The sequence below is a fragment of the Pseudorasbora parva genome, chromosome 25 (genome assembly GCF_024679245.1).
Source record: "Pseudorasbora parva isolate DD20220531a chromosome 25, ASM2467924v1, whole genome shotgun sequence".
In the NCBI taxonomy this organism is placed as follows: domain Eukaryota; kingdom Metazoa; phylum Chordata; class Actinopteri; order Cypriniformes; family Gobionidae; genus Pseudorasbora; species Pseudorasbora parva.
In genome coordinates, this window is record NC_090196.1 from 12,552,692 (window position 1) to 12,576,606 (window position 23,915).

Consider the following 23,915-nt stretch of genomic DNA (forward strand, 5'->3'; position numbering starts at 1 on the left):
GTGTGGCATGGTTGTTGGTGCCAGAGGGGCCAGTCTGAGTATTTCACAATCTGCTCAGTTACTGGGATTTGCACACACAATCATTTCTAGGGTTTACAAAGAATGGTGTGAAAAGGGAAAAACCTCAAGTATGCGGCAGTCCTGTGGGCGAAAACGCCTTGTTGATGCTAGAGGTCAGAGGAGAATGGACCGACTGATTCAAGCTGATAGAAGAGCAACTTTGACTGAAATAACCACTCGTTACAACCGAGGTATGCAGCAAAGCATTTGTAAAGCCACAACACGCACAATCTTGTGGCGGATGGGCTACAATAGCAGAAGACTCCACCGGGTACCACTCATCTCCACTACAAATAGAAAAAAGAGGCTACGATTTGCACAAGCTCACCAAAATTGGACAGTTGAAGACTGAAAAATGTTGCCTGGTCTGATGAGTCTCAATTTCTTTTGAGACATTCAGAAGGTAGAGTCAGAATTTGCCATAAACAGAATGAGAACATGGATGCATCATGCCTTGTTACCACTGTGCAGGCTAGTGGTGGTGGTGGTGTAATGGTGTGGGGGATGTTGTCTTGGCACACATTAGGCCCCTTATTGCCAATTGTATGGTGTTCCTAATAATCCTTTAGGTGAGTGTAAATATTTGAATAAAGGGTGGAGATGTCGATTTTCTTAGGCCAGACATTACTTTTGGCCACTACTGTATATTTAATAATAGAGCACAGTGAAGATATATTAATAAATGATCTTTATTGGTGATGAATGATATCATTTAAAGAGCTTTTGGTCTGGATCGGGCTGGACAAAAATAAATTCTTCCACTGGAACCGTTGATCCTGATTTCCAACAACTGTTTCTGCAAGTGTACACCAGAACTGTTCCGAACTCCAGTGAAATGTCTGAGAAGAAAAAAACAAATCATATCTTAATTACTACAAACACTATCAAGTCATTGATAATACACCCTAAAAGGATGATTAGTCTTGTTAGCCTAGAAATCTAAACGCACACTAGCGGCAGCAAATCTAATCTGCCGCGAGTATCGTCTATCAACTCTCAATACACTACTGAGCTGTAAAAACCAAACTCTGGTCAGGCCAATCACATCGTGTATAGAGTCGGTGGGCGGGGCTTAACATAATGACAGCAAAGTTGCGCTTGCATGCTACTAGTAAACACAGAAGCTGGAGAACGGCGGTCTTTCGCATCGGCTTTGACCGTGACTCTGGAAGACTTGGAGTTAAAGGGGGGGTGAAATGCTGTTTCATGCATACTGATCTTTTTACACTGTTAAAGACTTGGAATCCCATACTAAACATAGACAAAGTTTCAAAAGTTAAGGTGGACGTTTGATGGGAGTATTTCTTTGTCAAAAATACTACTTCCGGTTAGTCATAAGTTTCGGCAAGTTTTTTGAGATCATGCGTCCCCTTTGACGTTAGTGGGGGCGGAATTTCCTTGTATGGGCCTTACGGACAATTCTACCGGAAGCGCGTGAGAGAGAGAGAGGGAGAGAGCGAAAGTAACAGGCTACGCCCATCAAAGCGCTGGCTTGTAGGATGCTGGACAGGCGATGTGCACATAACAATGTCACCAAAAAAGTGCGTTTTTGGTTGCCAGACCAAGACAGTCCTGCACAGATTCGCCAAAACCCCGCGTTAAGGCAACAGTGGATGGAATTTGCTTTTCCGGATCAGCAACTGAGTTGCGCGAATGTTTATATCTGTTCGCTGCATTTCGGTGCCGACTGTTTCATAAACAAGGCCCAGCTTGACGCCGGATTTTCCCAATCGCCTAATGCTGAATGATGGAGCAGTCCCAACGTTAGAAGGGTGAGTGAGACTGCTTCAAATGTTTTTTTTTTAGTCCGCTTACTGTCTACACAAACCACGCGTAAACACACAAACACACGTGCACAACTGCACTTCCCACATGTACACCTTCAAAGACAAAAATACGACGATATAATTCAAGTATAAATATGTAAATAACACAAGTCGCTAAGCATATTATATAGTTAGTGTATAACTTGTACCACATAGAGACGTCCTGCTCTAGTCGTTTTTGCTGCTGCTCCTGTTCAACTGCAGCCTCTGGGTCTGATTCCGGATCATAGATGTATGGCTGTATCTGATTAAAAGCCATATTTTTATTTTGAATAAAGTTTTTTTCCCGCTGTTAGGGATGACACAGCTTTACGACGCACTCGACTCAACATAGCAGCAGCGAGCACACGTCATTATTTAGCTCCGCTCACACGACACGCCCCCACCCGCTCGGCTTTTTTCGGAAAGACTCGGAACAGCGCATCTTTCTTATATAATTATAAAAAAATAAAGACTTTTCGGAGATATGCAGGATGCAATGCTACTCTATAGGTACTCAAGATTGACATGACACTGACTGAAACTGAGTGTTTCACCCCCCCTTTAAGCTTTTCTCTGAGAAAAGAACAAAGAACGGCACTGAAGTCATTCTTAAAAAGGGAGGATGTGTTCGTTGTTTTGCAGACTGGATACAGTAAGAGTTTAATCATTAACTAGCTCTGCTTTACCTTCGTTGCTCTGGTTGGTTGTAGCTCTATCCAATTACATGCAGAGGGAGTTTGAAAGACAACCGTTTATCCCGCCCCTCGGATTGAGCCCTGTCTATGGTGAATTTCCAGACCAAACATCTTGATGTGGGTCTGACTTGTCAGCCTACAGTCTTGTACCAGAGGTTTAGTTTGGGATTACTATACATGGCACAATATTTCACCACTGATAACGAAAGTAAATCAATAAACTGATATGAAATATTGATTTGAGTTCCAAGGGGTAGGGTTTCCACTCCCACTTCCACTCGTATAAAACTGCGCTTTCACGCTAACTTGCCCTATTTAGCAAATCTGGCCCTCACATTTTTATGTAAATAAATTTGTAATAAATGTAATGTCAATAAGCAATTAAAACATTTGGCTTTGAATATAATTTGAAAAAATCTTTACTTACCTGAATTTGTGACTGCACTACCAAGCAAACTGACCAATGCAGGCATTAGCTGAAATTCGAAAACCCTCGGGCTGCCACAGTGACCACAGAAAGGCACCATCTCAATCACATTTGAAGGCGGCTTTATTATGAACAGAGGTGATCCGGCCCAACTGTATCTATAAGGTCAGATGTATCACATTGGTTTAAAACATTAATAAATAATTATGGATGATGTAATTTGACAAAAACACTTGGATGATGTAATTTGATGAAAACACTTTTGGACACTTAAAACACGTATGGATGATTTGACAATGTAATTTGACTAAAACTTATGGACAATGTAATTTTTTGACAATATAATTTGACAAAAACTCTTATGGACGATGTAATTTTTTGACAATTTAATTTGAAGAAATCTTATGGACGATGTAATTTGACAAAAACTCTTATGGACGATGTAATTTTTCGACAATGTAATTTGACAAAAACTCTTATGGACGATGTAATTTTTTGACAATGTAATGTGAAGAAATCTTATGGACGATGTAATTTGACAAAAACATGTATGAACATGTATGAAACCCCTTTTGGACTATGTTTGGACTTTGGACTTTCCGAAGTAATTTGACGAAAACACGTATAGACACACAAAGCTGTCCTAACTGGAAATTTAACATTATTGTAGTACATTTGTCATTTTTTTGCCCTATTTTTACTAATTTTACTCAAAGTCTGGGGCTTGTTTTTTTTTTTTACTGAACATCAATATAAAAATATTCATCACCGTAACACTTGTTCAGGACAAAGAGATATTTTCTTCATGAAACCGGTGAACACTTCATCTCCATGCTTGACTGTGGCCTTCTCATATTCCTCCTTAGCTTTCCCACTTTCACAACTAAAAAAAAAAAGATTAGAAAATGAGTTGTTACATGACTAATAGAAATGTAATGTTCATATACATTTAGCCATGTGCTGGTAACATTCATCACACTTTTGTAGAGATTTTACGTCAGAGATTCACTGAAAAGACATTACAAGTAACATGCAGTATGTAATTTTAGATTACTGCAAAGCAACACATTAGTTTATAAATGTACACATTAACATTTGAATTACTTTTTTAAGTAATGTCCATTACATTAAGCTTTTATTATATATTTTTTATAATACTGAAATTTAAAAAATAAAATACTGAATTAAAATTCTCGGTTACACTTTATTTTTAAGTGTCTTTGTTACAGTGTAGTTATATATCTAAGTACTGAGTAATAGTATTTAAATACATGTATTTACTTGAGGGTTGGGGTAGGATAAAAAGTAACAACATTACTTTCCATAAAAAGTAACTAAGTAACGTAATTAGTTACTTTTTAGGGAGTAATGCAATATTGTAATGCATTTTTTTTAATAACTTTCCCCAACATCAATCAATCCTCACCTTTGAATGTCTTCGACAATCACTCCTTCCCTTTCCTCATACTCTCTAAGCAGTTCATTTTCATGATCCGTATCATGAAATCCATCCAAGTCCGTTTCCTCCATTACGCTTATGTAGAACGACTGAAAAATGGGCACATCAGTGGGTTGGAGGGCACTTTGTTGATCCTCAACACAATCAATGCTCAGGCCCTGAAGTTTGCTGCTGACATCAGTTCCTTCATGAACACTGTCATTTGGCACTTGTATGCCACTCTCAGCCACATTCACTTGCTCTTCATCGGCCATCCCCCAATCATCAGCTTCATCACACCAGTCTGTTCTGGACATTGCAGGTTCTGACGTTGATTCATTTCTTCCTTTGATGTCTTCATCCAAGCACTGAGAGCGCAGGACAATCCAACTAGGTATATATATGGAGAGAGGGGGTCAGAATGTCAAAAAATATGTTTCAAGGAACATTTAAATAAACAGAACACACCTGAAAATATATATGAAATATATGAAAATGATGGCCTCATCTAAATTGACAAGATGTTACCTTTCTGGTTTGCCAAAGCACTGTGGATTGGTGCAGGCAAATACATTGATGGTTCTGTGGTACGGAGACGCCGCAAGAGGGCAGTAGACTTGCACAATATGAGACAGGCCTCTCTGACACAGACTGCATATGGGATGCTGGAGACAGATTATTGGAAGCAGGTCCTGTTAAAATGAAAATTCAGTGAATATATATATATATATATATATATATATATATATATATATATATATATATATATATATATATATATATATATATATATTCTTATATAGTTGTATATATACATAAACTATATTGCCAAAAGTATTGGGACATCCCTCCAAATCACTAATTTCTGGTGTTCCAATCACTTCTATGGCCACAGGTGTATAATATCAAGCACCTAGGCATGCAGATGCTTCTACAAACATTTGATAAAGAATGGGTCGCTCTCAGGAGCTCAGTTCATTCAAGCGTAGTACCGTGATAGGTTGCCACCTGTGTAGAGCTTAGATCGGGCTCAATAAATCAAGCCCGACCCTACCCGAGCCTGTGTACGTTGTGCCCGGCCCGGGACACATTAACTGTAATTATGAGCTCGAGCCCAATTCAAACCCAATCCTTTTATTACGTGGGCATTCTGATGAAAACAAGCCTGTAAGGAGCCGAGCGCAGCGAAGCGGACCGGTGTGACTCATGTTAAAACTAACACTGATAAACTAAATAAGCTGTTAACATCACTGTTTTCTCCAGAGCAACTGTACAGCCGAATCAAATTTTGTTGCAATATTTTCCTGTTTAACACTGTGAAGCTGCTTTGAAACAATCGTCATTGTAAAAGCGCTATATAAATAAAGTTGACTTGACTTGAATCAGCTCAATTATCCGCATGCGTGTGCATATGAACCGCTAACCGGTAAAATAATGTTCACTCAAATTCAGCTCAGACATTTATCTGTAGCTTACTTGTTGTAGCCATTAAACATTTTTTGTTTTTGTTTTTGTTTCATTTTTATGTTTAAATATTATAATATTCTTTTGGTGGTTATATTTAGCCTAATATTAAGGGTGCGTTCTGAAGGGGGGAGTGGGCCGACACCCTTGCCTCTTCATCATATGCATCTTCATCATATGCATCTTATCCTTTTGAATGATTTTTAATAACCTCATGAATTAAATAATCAGTTATTATCCTTTCAAAATAATGAATTTTTGACAATAAATGTTATGTGATCATTAATACATTTAACTATTATTTAATATGATTTTGACTCTATGTCTGCTGTATGGTGTCTAATTTGCTTTCCAGAGACGGTCTGACAAAGACAGTCTGACCCCTATCTATGTGCCCTGACATAGATAGCCTGACCTCTATCTCTGGGTCCTGACCAACAGGGCCTTGGAGAGAAAGTTAGAACTTCCAAGAGGTGAATCCTGCCTGTTGTTAATAACCCCAGGACAGGATGGGGTGGGAGGATTTGAGTCTCCCAATTGTGATTTCTTCCCATTTATATAGTGTGATTTTTCCCATTGATAGAAGTACATTTTTTGTCTTTATATTTCTTCATATTTCTTTATAGAATGAGGTAGATGACATTAGTCATACTTTTCTTTCTGGAGATGTGTTTGTCATGTGGTGTTGATATCTTGTTCTGTTGATAAGCTCACTGCTGCACTAACCTTGGAGGAGAGATGTGCCCTAGAGTCTTGTGTGTGTGTGTTACATGTTCTGTGCAGGTCTATGGAATGGATTGGACCGCTTTTCTCACACCCTAGACCTCTTGGCGTCTTTCTAGGACTCCCCTGAAGTCAACACTACCCCAATCTTGGGATTGTCTGTATACATCCTGATTAACAACAACAACATCTCCTATCTATTCTCATGTGACACATTGTTTAGACTTTATGCCAATCAGTAATATTCCACGTGTTTGTAATGATGTAAATCATGCCCTTGAAATTGGTATAACTGGTGTGGTAATTTTGTGTAAGAGTAGAGTCTGGCCTGACACCGCCCTGAGAGACTCTGAAGCTGACTCTACTGATGAAACTGCAAACTATTCTTCAGTAAAATTCTCTCCGATGATTGAACATCCTGACTCCTGGTCTTCATTTCGCATATCTGGTCTATGGGTCAAAACTGTAACCCCTAACAGTTTTTGGTGGAGGATGCGGGCAATAATTCCTTGGTGACACCCCTGGCAAAACAACAAATAAGGTAGTATTTATTTATTTTATTGTTTTGGTTAGGACTGTCTGACTGGAGGAGATTGGGTATGGGGAGCAAGAGAGCTTCATTTCGATAGGAATGGGGATTAATTATACTAAGTGTTTGTTTTTTGGGAACAGCATAAGGGTATAAGAAGGTCGCTGAGAGCACGTCACGTTACTACGGGCAACGGCTAACGCGTAGCAGACAGCGCAAGACACGTGTCTAATACAGGGGAGAGCCCATTGGGGGCCACTGGTGTAGCACCACCTCTACAGGGGCACGTCTCTCTGGTCTGTGATCTGTTTGTCTGAGTTAAAGTCTTAAGAGACGGTCACACGGTCCAGGGGGCATTGCAAACCTGCTCTCTCTCTTCCTTCAGACAGGGGTACCCCGAACTCGAACAAATAAAATAGATTCAGGAGTTGTTTGCCAGGGATGCATCTGGAACGATACCGAGTAGAATAAAATAAGACCCAAATTGGTAAGGACCAGTATATGTGACCAGGAGTAAAAAGGTACTTTGTGGTTTCATGAGTAGAACTCACTTCTATTCTATTAAAAACTAATTTGAGGATAAAAATAAGATTCATTGCCTTACGTTGCTAAAAACCTTTTTTGTGATCAAGAAAAGATTGTTTAGAAACCGAATAGGCGTCAGATAAACCCAAATTTATAGCCATTTGTGCTCGCTGTAAAATGGGAGGCGTACCAATGAAATCAATCCCTAATGGGGCTAATGAGTGGTACGACCTGGATGCACGTGACAGAATAGCAAAATTAAAGGAAGTGCAGGTGGGCCATGATCAGGGAGGTTTTAATAAGGGGCTGGGAAAGTTTTGTGACAAAGTAGAAAATGCTGCCAGGTCTCTTCCTCCCTCTATCCCGACTGACTCTTACCAGGAAGTGCAAGTGGCCCCCACTCAGGGATCCGCCCCACTTCCTGATAACAAAGAGGAGGGACCGTATGAAAAGGCACGCCCAATATTGAATGCACAGGTTGAAATCCCTCCCCCGTACAACCCAGAGGTTCTTTCTGCACAAGCAAAAAGTAAATTAACCACAGGGGTCAAGAATATCAGCTTGTCCTCTGTTGAGGCATATAAACCCAGAAAAACAGTCTTTGCCGCCCCAATCCGACATTCGGAGTGGGACGACCAGAACACTGAAATGGGGGCTGGGCATGAATATGGGTCATTGACCAGACTAACCCCAGCTGAGAAAAATAGTTTGCTTGTGGGGATAGAACCTTTCAAACTGTACAGCCCAAATAAAGTTTTATGGGATAAGATAGAAGCCATTGCCAGACAACAAAATCTGGGCATTGCTGACATACAAGCACTGGTGGAAGGATTAATTCCTACCAGTAAACTGAAAGCTGTACAAACAATTAGACCCCACCCCTTCGTTCCTTCAGACTGGACTGAGTACTGCGAGGCCTACACCACTTACAAGTATGAGGTTGAAGAACTTTTAGGTCAGGGGTCATACCCCTGGACCAGTGTAACCCAGGTCAAACAGAGAGTAGGGGAAAGCCCTTTAGAATATGCTGACCGTTTTCGCATAGCCTATGAAACTAACTGTGCTGTAAACTGTAAGCCTGAAGATTGTGATAGCTCCATTGTCCTTGAATATGCCACAGGCAGCCTGAACGTGCTTCCCTTATCTCAATCTGGCCACCATTGTAAACAGAGATGCGCAGTGACTGATGTTGACAAAGAGACTGAAACTCAACCTAAGTGGAAGTTTTTGATTTCTAAATTTCCTGATGTTTGGGCAAAAGATACATTTGATTTTGAGCTTGCCCAAGTTCAGCCACTGAGCATCCCAGGACCCATGCATGTAGCCAAACGACAATACCCTTTAAGAAATGAGGCTCGAGAGGTTGCGAAGAGTGTGGTAGACAAATTATGCAAACGGGGTATCATAATACCATGCACCTCTCCGACAAATTCACCGATATGGTCCGTGAAAAAGAGCGACAACTCTTGGGGTCTCACAACAGACTACACCGCGTTAAATGCAGCTTCCGAAAAGATGCACCCCCTTGTCACGAACCCCGCCATGATCCTTTATGAAATAGGGTCTGAACACTGTTATTTCACTGCATTGGATATTTCTAACGCTTTCTGGACTTGCCCTCTAGCCAAGGAGGACCCAGGAAAGTTTGCTTTCACCTGCAGGGGTCGCCAATGGACATGGTGCCGCTTGCCACAAGGATTCTGCAACTCTGCAACTCTGCTTCATCAGGTACTGGCATCCTTCATTGATCCGGTAAGAAAGACTTTTGAAAATGATGGATCGTTTGTCCTAAAATATGTGGATGACATTCTAATTGCCAGCCCAAGCAAATTCAAACATTTAACTGCTGTACAAACTGTTTTGAATGCTCTGAAAGACGGGGGATTCAAAGCCAACTTGAAAAAGGTACAGCTGGCACTGCCCGAAGTGACTTATTTAGGGCAGATTGTCGGGGTTCACGACCGACGAATCACTCCAGAAAGAGTCAAAGCCATCGTCGAACTTCCAAAGCCAAACATGGTTACTGGTCTAAGGCAGGTAATGGATTTTCTGAATTACTGCCGCCAGTATGTTCCTGAATACACTGAACTGTCTAAACCCCTCACAGAATCTCTTAAAGGGGGAAAACCTGGATCCGACCTGATCGACTGGACGGAGGAGATGGAGGAGGCGTTCGTGAGTATCAATGCGACTCTAACTTCCTCCCCAGCACTGAGACATGCTGACAACAGCCAACCTTTTCACCTGTGGACATGGGTGGGAACCCTATCATACTCCGCTGCCCTTGGCCAGAGAGTTCCAGGCCGAAATTCCTACGGAATGGTAGGATATTATTCTGCTCCTATTCCTGTTTCTATGGCAGGTCAGCACCCCTGCCTGCTGACATGTGACTGTGCAGAATGGGCTGTGGAAACCACGGAGGACATTGTGACACATCAAAAGGTGATACTGCACACAAGACATCAGATTTTGAAGTTATTGACAAACACTTGCTTGAGCTCTATTTTAAATCAAAGACGAGCAAAGGGGGAAATCACTCTTCTGAGTAAGAATGTGGAAATTCAAATTGACAATGAAAATGCTGTAAACCCTGCCTCCTTGCTTCCAGAAGAAGGAACTGCCCACAACTGTGTCCATCTGATCGAGAACGACAGCCAGAGCCCTCTCCAGGCAGAACCACTATCTGATGCCATGAACTTGTTTGTTGACAGGTCCAGTTTTAATGAACAAGGACAACGCTCCACAGGCTGGGCTGTGGTAAACGAACATTGTGAGGCTGTTGAATGTGACTCTCTTTCAGGGGGAGGGGCTCAGGTGGCAGATCTGGTCACTCTCACAAGTACACTTCAATACGGCAAGGCCTTCGGGACGGTCCATGATTTCGGACCTGTGTGGAAACAACGGGGGTTCCCTACCACACCTGGTCTACCCATCTCTCATCAAAAGCAGGTACAGAAACTCATGTCTGCCTGTGATTTTCCTGCAGAAGGAGCTGTTATCAAAAGAACAGGACACTCTACTGATAACGCCCAAGAATCCAAGGGCAACCAAACTGCTGATGCTGCTGCCAGCCTGGCTGCACAACAGACAGAGACATGCGTGAGTGTAATGGCTATCTCTCCCCAGGAGAGTGAGCCACCCCGAGACATTTATGCACAGGATAAAGATCCTGAAGAAACAGAGCAATGGACAAAACTCGGTGCACTGATGAACTCAGATGAACTTTGGAAATTCAATGAACGTATTGTCTGCCCTGTTTCTGCTCGAACCCAGCTCATGTCGTTATATCAAGGGTTGGCACATGCTGGGCCTGAGAAACCATATGCAATGATTTCTAAAACATGGTGGTGGCCAGAGATGAGAGCTTCTTGCAGGGATTTTTGCAGATGTTTAGTTTGCTTTAAGGTTAATTCTTCAGCTAAGCTAAATATCCCCTTAGGTCACGCCCCATGTCCCCAGGGTCCATGGACCCATCTTCAGATTGACTTCACTCTACCCCCTAGTGGGGGCTTTTCATACATCTTAATGATTGTTGATTTGTTCTCCAGATGGGTAGAGGCTTTCCAGTTGAAGAACTGCACTGCAGATGCAACTGCCTTGATGCATCTGCACATGCTCAAACTAACCGTTGACATAACTGTTTGGATGTGTGTGTTCGTTTTAGTCTTCTCTATCTGTGCAGGTCCTCTTGCCGAGGAGCAAGCTGAATCCTGCCGAGGAGGACAGGAGGATGCTGACACTAACGAACAATCTGAGAAGCGAGCTGACAAAGAAACATGTTGTACCCCTAATGTGAGTGGAAGGTGTGAGAGCCTCGGAATGGGGACTGGTCTTTTTAGTGGCCAGCATGTCCGTGATGAGGTGAAGAGACAAGTGTGACCCGTCAGGGAAGCATGAGTCACCACTCAACCTTCCATAGAGACCTCACTTGTAGACCAGACGTGGCAGTATTGGACCCCACATTGGTCTTAAAACGGGGGATTGAAGGGGGGAGTGGGCCGACACCCTTGCCTCTTCATCATATGCATCTTCATCATATGCATCTTATCCTTTTGAATGATTTTTAATAACCTCATGAATTAAATAATGTTATTATCCTTTCAAAATAATGAATTTTTGACAATAAATGTTATGTGATCATTAATACATTTAACTATTATTTAATATGATTTTGACTCTATGTCTGCTGTATGGTGTCTAATTTGCTTTCCAGAGACGGTCTGACAAAGACAGTCTGACCCCTATCTATGTGCCCTGACATAGATAGCCTGACCTCTATCTCTGGGTCCTGACCAACAGGGCCTTGGAGAGAAAGTTAGAACTTCCAAGAGGTGAATCCTGCCTGTTGTTAATAACCCCAGGACAGGATGGGGTGGGAGGATTTGAGTCTCCCAATTGTGATTTCTTCCCATTTATATAGTGTGATTTTTCCCATTGATAGAAGTACATTTTTTGTCTTTATATTTCTTCATATTTCTTTATAGAATGAGGTAGATGACATTAGTCATACTTTTCTTTCTGGAGATGTGTTTGTCATGTGGTGTTGATATCTTGTTCTGTTGATAAGCTCACTGCTGCACTAACCTTGGAGGAGAGATGTGCCCTAGAGTCTTGTGTGTGTGTGTTACATGTTCTGTGCAGGTCTATGGAATGGATTGGACCACTTTTCTCACACCCTAGACCTCTTGGCGTCTTTCTAGGACTCCCCTGAAGTCAACACTACCCCAATCTTGGGATTGTCTGTATACATCCTGATTAACAACAACAACATCTCCTATCTATTCTCATGTGACACATTGTTTAGACTTTATGCCAATCAGTAATATTCCACGTGTTTGTAATGATGTAAATCATGCCCTTGAAATTGGTATAACTGGTGTGGTAATTTTGTGTAAGAGTAGAGTCTGGCCTGACACCGCCCTGAGAGACTCTGAAGCTGACTCTACTGATGAAACTGCAAACTATTCTTCAGTAAAATTCTCTCCGATGATTGAACATCCTGACTCCTGGTCTTCATTTCGCATATCTGGTCTATGGGTCAAAACTGTAACCCCTAACAGTTCACACTTGTAGTTCGGTTAGTTTGGTCCGGACCAAAAAACAAAAACAAAACATAATAGTCCTGGTCCGTTTAGCATTCACTCTGGCATTTTTAACAGTGAACCTAAAGTTACCAAACCAAAGGCACAGGGAGACGGTCACAACCTGATTGGTCGGCTTATATGATGTAGGAGCTGCTTACCGAACATTAAAAACAATGCTGTGTACTGAATTAAACGCTATCATTTTATGCGTGGCATGATTTTTACCCGCTGAGAACTCATAAAGAGCTCATAAAATGTTCAAAACATTCAAAACAGCAGCAGTATTTCCTCCGTTTTGCAGAAAAGAGACGGCCGTTCTGTCGTCTGTACCTGCTAATAATGGGCAACACAGGAACTTTGATGAGAAATAACCAGGTATGCTTTTTGTGTGTTTTTTCTAGCATTTTCGAAACATGCTCGTCGGACCAAGTATTGATGAGGCACTTCCTCGTTGCTCCACGTTTGCCCTCTAACGTTAAAGTTATTCATTTTGGATACACCGGTCTTTCCGCGTCGTCAAATCAGCTGAATATGCATCGCATCCTGTGACATTACGTCCTGTTTTTGGTCCGCTTACATGTCTTTGGTCCGTGTTGCGAACTGCACCAGAGTTCGTTTGGGAGCGGACCGAGACCCATCTTTTTAGCGGTCTCGGTCTGCTTGTTTGGTGCGCACCAGGGTTCGGATGGCAGCGTTCACATATGTTCAAATGAACCACACTAACCGAGCAATCGCACCAGGGTTCGTTTTAATCAAACCAAACATGACAAGTGTGAACGGTGCTAAGTTTTGTTTTGTAGAAAGCATTTCTTTCGTTTGGTTTAAATTGTATCTTAATTTTAATAAAGATTTCTTTGGCCAATTGCCTGGATTTAATAAATAAAAAACAAATAGTAGACTATAATCGTGACATGAAGTCGCGGGAGTGATTGCTTTCATTGCTCATAAACTGGAGCGTCTCATAAATAAACCAAAACTCAGCAGACTACTTGCCTCACAGACATGAGAAATATCCGTATAGAAAGCTTGAAATGTCCACTTTTAAACGAAACGATTCGAAACGAACATATTTAGTTATGCAAAGTGCAGTGTTCACACGAGCAGCTCATGCGCATTTCTGTTCAGAATACTGCGCTTCATCACTGCACGAGCTGTAAGTTTAACACACATTTTACACTAAATAATTTAATCCTGACTTGTGCAACCTTGTAGCCTACACATTTGTTTCTTAGTTGTAGTATTAGTTCTTACTTTGCTAAAAATATATATAATTTCTGAGCTAGCTTTCTGCCCACCCAATTAGACTAATAAAGTAATGATTAAAAAAAAAAAAAACGCTTGATCAAGGGCCCAGCCCAACCCGGCCCGAGGATAGTGCCAGGAAATCTCAGCCCGACCCGTGGGTCGGTTCGGTTCCGGTCAGGTTCAGGCTTGGACTGGGCAGGGAATCTAAACTCTACACCTGTGCGTCTATTTTGTGTTCTCTTGAGTGACGAATCACGCTTCTCTGTCTGACAATCCAATAAACGAGCCTCGGTTTGGTGGCTGCCAGACGAAAGACACTTGCTTGACTGCATTGTGCCAAATGTAGAGTTTGGTGTAGGGGGGTATTATGGTATGGGGTTGTTTTTCAGGGGTTGGGCTTGGCTCTTTAGTTCCAGTGAAAGGATCTCTTAATGCTTCAGACATTTTGGACAATTTCTTGCACCTAACTTTGTGGGAACAGATTGAAGATGGCTCCTACCGGTTCTAACATGTCACAAAGCAAGCTCGATAAAGACATGGATGAGCGAGTTTGGTGTGGAGGAATTTGACTGGCCTGCACAGTCCTGACCTCAACCTGATAGAACACCTTTGGGATGAATTAGAGCAGAGACTATATATATATATATATATATATATATATATATATATATATATATATATATATATATATATATATATATATCAAATGACATAATCAAAGCCTTAATCAATATTTATCTTCCAGTTATGATTTTGCCTAAGAGAACCACTGATTGTTTCTTTTTTTCTAAAGTGTGTATTTGGTCTCTGAGGAGTGACTAAGGGTCTGGCCTAGGGATGTGTGATGTGTCGCTAAACACTTGATAGCAACATGTCGTCTTTTTGGATTTTGGAGGTATTACCTCCAGGCATTAACGTGTCAGGAGTGCAAAAACAGTGTTTGCTCACTTAGCCCAGCTTCCAGATATGAAATGGATTTGTCTTTCATTTAATTTATTATATTTTATATTTCCTTTTACTGAAACACTAAAGTATCTAGATGTATATTGCCTGTAATACTGTCTGTACCTTTCACGGAGAGCAAGCACATATTATCAGTATGTTTTAGGGAACATTCTAGTTAGAACTGGAGCTTAATCAGCTCCAACCTTGGACAAACCATATCTGTGTAAGTGCGCAATATTCTGTGTTTCAGATGGACTTGTTGTTGTGGGCAAGCTGGCTCCTGCTCCAGACCTCGAAGGTCACTACGGGCCTAATTCCAGGGTGAAAGCATCAACAAGTGACACGTCTATGGACACGTGAAACTGATTAACTGACAATGTGTAGAAATTTACTATGACTGTTCATTTTCTCTGAGCCAATTAGAATTATTCAAGTCATTTTCTTTTAATTAACTGCACTCCTGATCTTGGTCTCAATTTTTCGTAGTAAACTGTTAACCCCTAACAATAGTGTATATTAGGGGTGTAACAGTACATGTATTTATGTATTTGTCATGGTTTGGTGCATACAATCAGACAACTAATACAGTCAGTCACAGGCAATCCACACTTCAATCCAGGGAGAGCGTGCGGTTTTGCTATGAGTGAGCAAAAAAAAAATCATGACATGTCATCCTGGAATATGGCCTTGATGTGTCTTCCTATATAATTATATAAGAAATGAAAAGCTACACAGCCCGTTGTTAGGGGTTAACAGCTTATGACCCAGGACCAGTAGTGAAGAAATTAAGACAAAGAGTTAGGATTGCAATTATTTAAAAGAAAAATTGACTCAAGAATAGTTTGCAGTTTCAAAAGCAGAAGCCAGCTTCAAGTCTCACAATGAGTTCGTAGGCCCCGCTCCCGCTCTCACCGTCTTGTTGTCTCGCCCTAGCGTACATAAGGTCTTATACACGTCATTCTGATTGTCTCAGATAAAATGCAACTTTCCACACATAGACAGATGGGAGCACATAACACCAAACTAGGTAGACAAGTCGTCGCCCCATAACCAGAGTTACATCACAGTGACCTCATAGGCCACCGAAAAGCGTCTTCAAATCTGCCGTTTTCTGCAGAAATGTCAATCTCCAACATTAGGCCGTGCTGCACAGATCTGGTACACACACAAACTCCAAAGAATACTGGTTTCCTCCAAGGTTGAGACCATCTTAACTAATTATAAACAAAACATTCTCCAAAGCATGCTGATAAGGTGCTTTCTCGCATTGAGAGGTACAGACAATTAGTACAGGCAATATTCATCTCGAGTCTTTAGTGTTTCACTAAAAGGAAATATAAAATATAATAAATTAAATGAAAGACACTTTAGAAAACAAGAAACATTAAGCAAAATCATAACTGATAAATATTAATTAAGGTTTTGATTATGAATTTAATTAGGATATAAATATATACAGTATATTGAAGCGGCAATGGATTTCAGAATCGCCCTTTCACCATTAATTACGATTAGGAGAACTGTTATCAAACATAATAACATATAGACTCTTGAGCATTTGCCTATTTAATTCCAAACAGCAAACTTTTGGCTGGGCAGATATACTTTTTAAGGAATGCATAAACTTTATTTCTTTTAACGTTAAGTATTGATCAATAGACCTAGCGCGGACGCCATCTTTATACTACTTTTACGATTTACTTTTACAATTTTTTTTTTCTACATGCATCAGCGGGCATACACCACCATATCTACAAGAACTCCAAGAGGCACTGCACAAATGTCTTTCAAAGAAATGTCAGTAGACCTCCAGACAACATGAGCTGTGGAAAAAGTAAGTGATAAAACAAAAAATCATACAACTATTAACAGCAAACACGGTAGGTCCATTCCTCGCTTTCGTAACTTTTTTTTCCTATTTATTGACCATTTGCCAATTATTATTTACATTTATTCGATACCTCGTTAATATTTATAATTGATATATATTAAAAACAGCTTGGCTTAAAAAAACATGAAATGAGTTGAATCGCGCCCATTGTCGACCGCGAAACGGTGGTTCGAGAATCGAAGTTCAAAAGAACCGAGCCAGCCAGGAGTCGAACCTAGAATCTTCTGATCCGTAGTCAGACGCGTTATCCATTGCGCCACTGGCCCGATGCGTGACAAACGAACATACGGGAACTCTTAATGTACTCATAATCAAATAACAACACTTTATGACAGCTATTTAAGACATTTCAAATTACGTTATTGTGAAACAAATCTCGAATACATCAATTGACGTCATTTCAAATAACTGAGATTAATCTTGAATGTGCGATTTAGTATGTTTACTTAGCTTCATGGTTAGCTAGCTGGCTAGCCTACTTTTCTAAATCTAATCTTTTAATGTTTACATAAGCAAGCGAATACACCAGATTCAATTTCGCTTAGATGTCGAAGATACTGTCTGTCTACATTCGACACTTTATTAACTACAAGATAACCAAGTAGTTGTCAATCAGAGTCAGCAGCCTTTAGTTAGCACAACACAATCCCTGATTATGTTGAAATTACATTTCCTTTACCGGTTTATCCCCGATTTTGTTCGTGCAATAAGATGTGTTTTTCTTCTTGTCAATTGCTCCATCACATATTCCTATGAGAACTGTCTCGTGTATCGATGTTGCCATGATTATTGAGCAGAAATCCTCAGTCCATGTGCTTCTCTGAACATGTGGAGGGACTAAAGTTGACACTCGATGCTTTTTACTGAATCATTTTGATATTAATAGTCTTGAACTTGTTTTATCAAATCGATGCTGGTCTATAATTGGTATTCAATGCGAAATAATCAAATGATATGTAATTTTTTTGAACCTCATAAAATTAGATGTGCGTGGATTCATTTTGATTTTGTGTATTTTAAAATAATTCTCCTATGGGGCCAGTGGCGCAATGGATAACGCGTCTGACTACGGATCAGAAGATTCTAGGTTCGACTCCTGGCTGGCTCGGTTCTTTTGAACTTTGATTCTCGAACCGAACCTTTTTGCGGTCGCTAATATAGCCTGGTATTGATGCTCACATAAATGTTAAGTGAAATATTCACTTTAATTCAATATTAATAATGAAGTCTTTACTACTCATGTGAACTAACTCAATATTGACTGAATACGCTTCGCTTCGTATTAGTTATCTTCAAGAAAAAAGCATATGGCCCACTAAAACCCTTTGCTAAATTGAACACGGCTAAACTACAGTGAAAAAAAATGTAAAAGGTGACCTAAACCAAGGTTTTTGCCTAAGCCATAATGGCATTTAAATGTTAAAAGTGCAAGTCTACTGCCCTCTCGCGGCAGTAGACTTGCACCTTTAACAATAAATTTACACCAGAAAGATAATTTTTAAAAAATATGTAAAATGCCTGTTTCGTAAAATAACTCCCCTGCTGAAATTAGCTGCACTATTGGCGCCTGAATACATTGATTAAAACATATTAACATGGAAAACGTTATGTAAAACACAAGATATTTCCCTTGCATTAGTTCAGGTAAATGTAGTTACAAGGACAGGCCGCGAGAGGGCAGTGCGGTTTACAATATGAGAGTTGTACAAGTTTGTACAAACGTTTTGTTTGCTTGGCTTACACAGTGTAAACGTTGGATATTTGCGAATAATTACTGTATATAATATAACTTAATTATATTATTTTGTGTGGCGCAATGGATAACGCGTCTGACTACGGATCAGAAGATTCTAGGTTCGACTCCTGGCTGGCTCGGTTCTTTTGAACTTTGATTCTCGAACCGAACCTTTTTGCGGTCGCTAATATAGCCTGGTATTGATGCTCACATAAATGTTAAGTGAAATATTCACTTTAATTCAATATTAATAATGAAGTCTTTACTACTCATGTGAACTAACTCAATATTGACTGAATACGCTTCGCTTCGTATTAGTTATCTTCAAGAAAAAAGCATATGGCCCACTAAAACCCTTTGCTAAATTGAACACGGCTAAACTACAGTGAAAAAAAATGTAAAAGGTGACCTAAACCAAGGTTTTTGCCTAAGCCATAATGGCATTTAAATGTTAAAAGTGCAAGTCTACTGCCCTCTCGCGGCAGTAGACTTGCACCTTTAACAATAAATTTACACCAGAAAGATAATTTTTAAAAAATATGTAAAATGCCTGTTTCGTAAAATAACTCCCCTGCTGAAATTAGCTGCACTATTGGCGCCTGAATACATTGATTAAAACATATTAACATGGAAAACGTTATGTAAAACACAAGATATTTCCCTTGCATTAGTTCAGGTAAATGTAGTTACAAGGACAGGCCGCGAGAGGGCAGTGCGGTTTACAATATGAGAGTTGTACAAGTTTGTACAAACGTTTTGTTTGCTTGGCTTACACAGTGTAAACGTTGGATATTTGCGAATAATTACTGTATATAATATAACTTAATTATATTATTTTGTCTTTTCCCCCTGAAACGCTTTCACGTTTTTGTGTTCTTAAAGATAAACAAAACAGTGGCGTATTCAAACAAATATGAATCACTTCAGTCGAGTTGTTAAAATGATATGCAGTGACCCAGATTAATTTGACCCTTCACATACACCGTAGGTGTGTCTGTTGGATCTATGGTTAAAAACAGCACAAACGAACTCGAGAATCGAAGTTCAAAAGAACCGAGCCAGCCAGGAGTCGAACCTGGAATCTTCTGATCCGTAGTCAGACGCGTTATCCATTGCGCCACTGGCCCGATGTGTGAATCACTTTGCTCACAGAACTCCGAGCAAATGGTTGTATTATAACTTTACAAGGTGCTCAAATGTGAAAAATTAAAAACGTTGTCATTCATGTACCTCAAGTGAATCACGGCGATCGAGTGTTGCTAACCGTCTTTAAATGCTACATTTTAAAGCAACGTTTTAGCACAATAGAACTACCATGTTCTGTGTGTATGTTGAAATACACAAACGTCCATTTATGTGATCTGAATGAAACGTTAGGTCCATGTAAGGTAATTAACAAAATCCTCATCACTTCGTCATAATGAATAGGCACTAGGTTAAAGGGAGTCTCAGATGAATTACAGCCACTCTGATAAAGTTCAATGTGTTGCCAGATTGAAAGAAAACACAATCTCCTTTAGTGTCTGTCAGTACATTGATTAGTGGTTCTCAACCTTTTTGATATTTACCCAAATTTGAAGGCCCTGTGACTTTTTCAGTTGTTCCGGATAAGGATTACACAAAATATTTTTTTACACAATAAAATATATTAATTATAAAAATGCCCATAGCGTTGCTTTTTATTAATGTACATTACTTTTGTAGGTTTTGAAATAACACTTTTAAAATGAATCAGGTTCATATCAGGTTTTTGTGTTAATGCTTGCTTTTGTGTTTTTTCCCATTTCCATCTTGTAGCAACATCTCAACATCCAAATTCAAAGGTTGCATTCTTTAAAGGAAATAAATAAATCAAACTACAAATAAGTCATTGATTGCTTACATAAATTAGACAATCCCAGTAGTTCTTGTCTTGGGCTACGTCTACACTAATCCGGATAAATTTATAGTTTTTGTCTAAAAGCGCTCCGTGTCCATACTACAATTTTCAATCATTTTCCAAAAAATGTTCATCTACACTGAAACGTCTGAAAACGCTTACATCCCCGTACTGCCCATGAGCAAATCCAAAACACTTTCGACTTGCGTCATTTCCGCTATACTCGTTTATTTACTCTTTGAAATTTTGCGGCAATGTCGAGAAAAGGCAGTTTTTTAACAGTATCTACAAACTGACATTAATATTTAACAAGGCTGTCAAAACAGAAAGCATACAAAACAACTGCTGTACAATGTCGTTCACCATCTTGGCTGAATTGGTCATATGACTGCATCACATGGCTAAAAATGTGTCATCGTTTTAAAAAGCCTCCGTTTTCACAGTCCACACTACGACGCGAAGACGGCGTTTTCAAATGTATCCGCATTGGAGAGCGTTTTCAAAACGATACGTCTTAAAGGGTTACTTCACCGCTTTTTCATATTAAACTATGTTATTCCCTTAACTAAAACGAGTTGATACATACCTCTCTCGTCTGAGTCCGTGCACTTAATCTCTCTGACGTGCGGTGATGATGTGATAGCATTTAGCTTAGCTCCCTAAGCCCAGTTCATTCACTATGGTACCAAACAGAGATCAAGTTAGAAGTACCAAACACCTCCACGTTTTCCCTATTTAAATACAGTTACACGAGTAGTTGAACGATCAAATATGGTGACAAAATAAAACGTGGCGTGTTTCTAATCGGATTAAAAAGGAGAACTATAATGTATGGCGGATTAGCACTTCTGAGAGTACTTCGGCTCGGCGCAGTAAAAACTCATATTTCGAAACATATTTCCTTGAAAAAAACGCGGACTTGGCAACACAGTGCAGTTGAGCTCTGTCTGTTGAGATTAGACAATGTGTCGCTTCGTTGCTCTGATTGGTTGTTGGTCTATCCAATTGAGGTCTTTCCTGGTTCGGTTGAAACACGCCCCATAATCACAGCCCAATGGAGCAGTTTCAGACTCATATTCTGATTAGAATTGAGTATGACCACGTCAGGCTATCAGAAAGGCCTTCATTGGCAATAATGTCATTTCCTCTCCTTTAAGAGCATTTCTCTCCTATAAAAGGCACTAAAGACGTCGTTACAAAGCCCATCTCACAACAGTGACTCTACAATCATTTTATGAAGCGACGAGAATAGATTTTGTGCGCAAAAAAAACTAAATAACTACTTTGTTATCGATTGACAGCGGATCAATTCATGATTCGGATCGCAGTTTAAACTGCTGAAATCATGTGATTTGGCGATCTTAATCATGAATCGGTACACTGATTCATAACGGTTCGAAGCTTTGTTTTGAAATTGGCCTATCACTATATAAGTCGTTATTTTAGTTATTTCTTTGCAGACAAAAACTATTCTCTTCGCTTCATAAAATGATTGTAGAGCCACTGTAGTGAGCTGGACTTTGTAGCGGCGTCTTTAGTGTCTTTTATGGGTCTTGAAAGAGGAAATTACATTGTTGTCACGCAATGACTTGCTCGCAAGATGGCAACGCCCAGCTCGCCCCTACTTTAAAGGGTTAGTTCACCCCAAAATTATTTAATTAATTACTCACCCTCATGTCGTTGGACACCCGTAACACCTTTGTTCATCTTCGGAACACAAATGAAGATATTTTTGTTGAAAGCTGATGGCTGAGAAAGGCTTCAGAAAGGCCTCCATTGGCATTCAGTACATTCCCACTCACAAAAAAAAATCAACATAATGACTTTTTCCGCCAAGTTACTGTCTTCCGTGTAGGTCTTCCGTGAACTCACGCAATAGCGTTGCTCCTCCTCCTCTTCTGGGTCATGTATTCAAACAGCGGATCTGCGTCATATTCTCACACATGCGTCGAGTTCACATCAATAACTTGGTGGATAAAGTCGTTATTTTGATTTTTTTTTTGCGCACAAAAACTATTCTTGTCGCTTGGTAAAATTATTGTACAGCCACTGTAGTGAGATGGACTTTGTATCGATGTTTTTAGTGCCTTTATGGGTCTTGTGAGTGGGAATGTACTGAATGCCAATGGAGGCCTTTCAGAAGCCTTTCTCAGCCATCAGCTTTCAACAAAAATATCTTCATTTGTGTTCTGAAGATGAACGAAGGTGTTACGGGTGTCCAACGACATGAGGGTGGAGTAATTAATGAAATAATTTTCATTTTTGGGTGAACTAACCCTTTAAGCTTCAGAACGGCTTATCGGTATCATAGACTGTAAAAAAATATGGATGTAGTGTCCGTGACGTCACCCATAGGATTCCGATAAGCCGTTCCGAAACTTAAAGTTTAGTCGAGCTGGGCGTTGCCATCTTGTTAGCGAGTCATCGCGTGTCACTCCCAGATAACAGAAAATGGGCAAAAAGGCGGGATGTGCGCGGAGCTGACGTGACGCAATAACTATAGACGGCGGATAAATGGCTATCCACTTGTAACCACGCCCTTAATCATGCAGAACTTTAAGGCTTTATATAACGTAAACGAATGCGTTATAAAAAAAATTCACCCCCCTCAGAGTTGTCATGAAGATCAAACTTAGCCTTATAAGCCAAAACAACAATTTGTACCAGGCTGTAAACATGTTTTTTTCTGCTTTAAAGTTGGGAATTTTAACATGGGGCTCAATGAGATTCTGCTCCCTACTGGAGCCTGTCCCTAGAGGCCAGATGAGGAATTGCAGTTTACATTACTTCCGTATACACAAATCCGGTGTCATGACAAATCCTGTCCCCCTGTGAAATCGTGTCCGCAAGGACCCAACTTGGTAGCGGTTTAAAATGCCTGATCAAAAGCTCTTATCGCGATGTTTTGTGTAATGCTAATCGAGCCGTTGATTACGTAGATATTACGTAGATATACGCATAGATATTAACGGGCTACTGTACATAGTTTATTCTAGCATGTTAAATGCTAAAAATATTTAAGAAATGTGTTGTGTTAGGCGTTAGGTATCAAACACGTCTTGTAAAACGTGTATTAATCTATGTAATTAATACATAATGCAGGATTGTCAAAGCAGTAGTTTTGATTTCAGAGGTCGTTGGGATTTCAGTGTCTGGAATAATTTACCTCAGCATAGCTGTTGGATGTTTTTCAGTTAGCTATATATAACACTTGTAATGATAACCCAACTTACCTTAATAAAGATTCATGAACGAATAGAATGGGTAATAAAAATTAATCCCGAATGTGTTCATAGTTTTTGTTTAACGCATACGAAAATTCTAGGCTGTTCTATTGTCATCTAAAATTTTATTTGGTATAATTATTCAAATTACTAGGTAGCTATAGTGAATCATTTACAATGACACCTCACAAATCTTATTGAGTACGCATTATCTCCTTGAAACCCCCATAAAAGCATTTTCTC

At 40.0% G+C, this 23,915-nt stretch overlaps 1 protein-coding gene and 3 non-coding genes across 4 annotated transcripts; 1 reads left to right on the forward strand and 3 right to left on the reverse strand.

Annotated features, from left to right (window-relative positions):
• Positions 1–733: 733 nt before the first annotated feature.
• On the reverse strand, positions 734–17,770 carry pdcd2l (programmed cell death 2-like). The gene is made up of 6 exons (XM_067436336.1): positions 17,514–17,770; positions 4,957–5,120; positions 4,417–4,818; positions 3,760–3,873; positions 2,991–3,148; positions 734–899 (listed from the first exon to the last, which is right to left on the reverse strand). Exons 1-6 carry the CDS (start codon positions 17,616–17,618, stop codon positions 769–771), a joined length of 1,074 nt encoding a protein of 357 aa, XP_067292437.1. The 5' UTR covers positions 17,619–17,770; the 3' UTR covers positions 734–768.
• trnar-acg (transfer RNA arginine (anticodon ACG)) lies at positions 17,028–17,100 on the reverse strand. The gene has a single exon. It is a non-coding gene; the product is annotated as a tRNA-Arg (tRNA).
• Positions 17,771–17,869: 99 nt separating the features above from the next.
• Positions 17,870–17,942, forward strand: trnar-acg (transfer RNA arginine (anticodon ACG)). Its single transcript has one exon. It is a non-coding gene; the product is annotated as a tRNA-Arg (tRNA).
• A 1,681-nt stretch (positions 17,943–19,623) lies between these two features.
• trnar-acg (transfer RNA arginine (anticodon ACG)) lies at positions 19,624–19,696 on the reverse strand. Its single transcript has one exon. It is a non-coding gene; the product is annotated as a tRNA-Arg (tRNA).
• Positions 19,697–23,915: the final 4,219 nt, after the last annotated feature.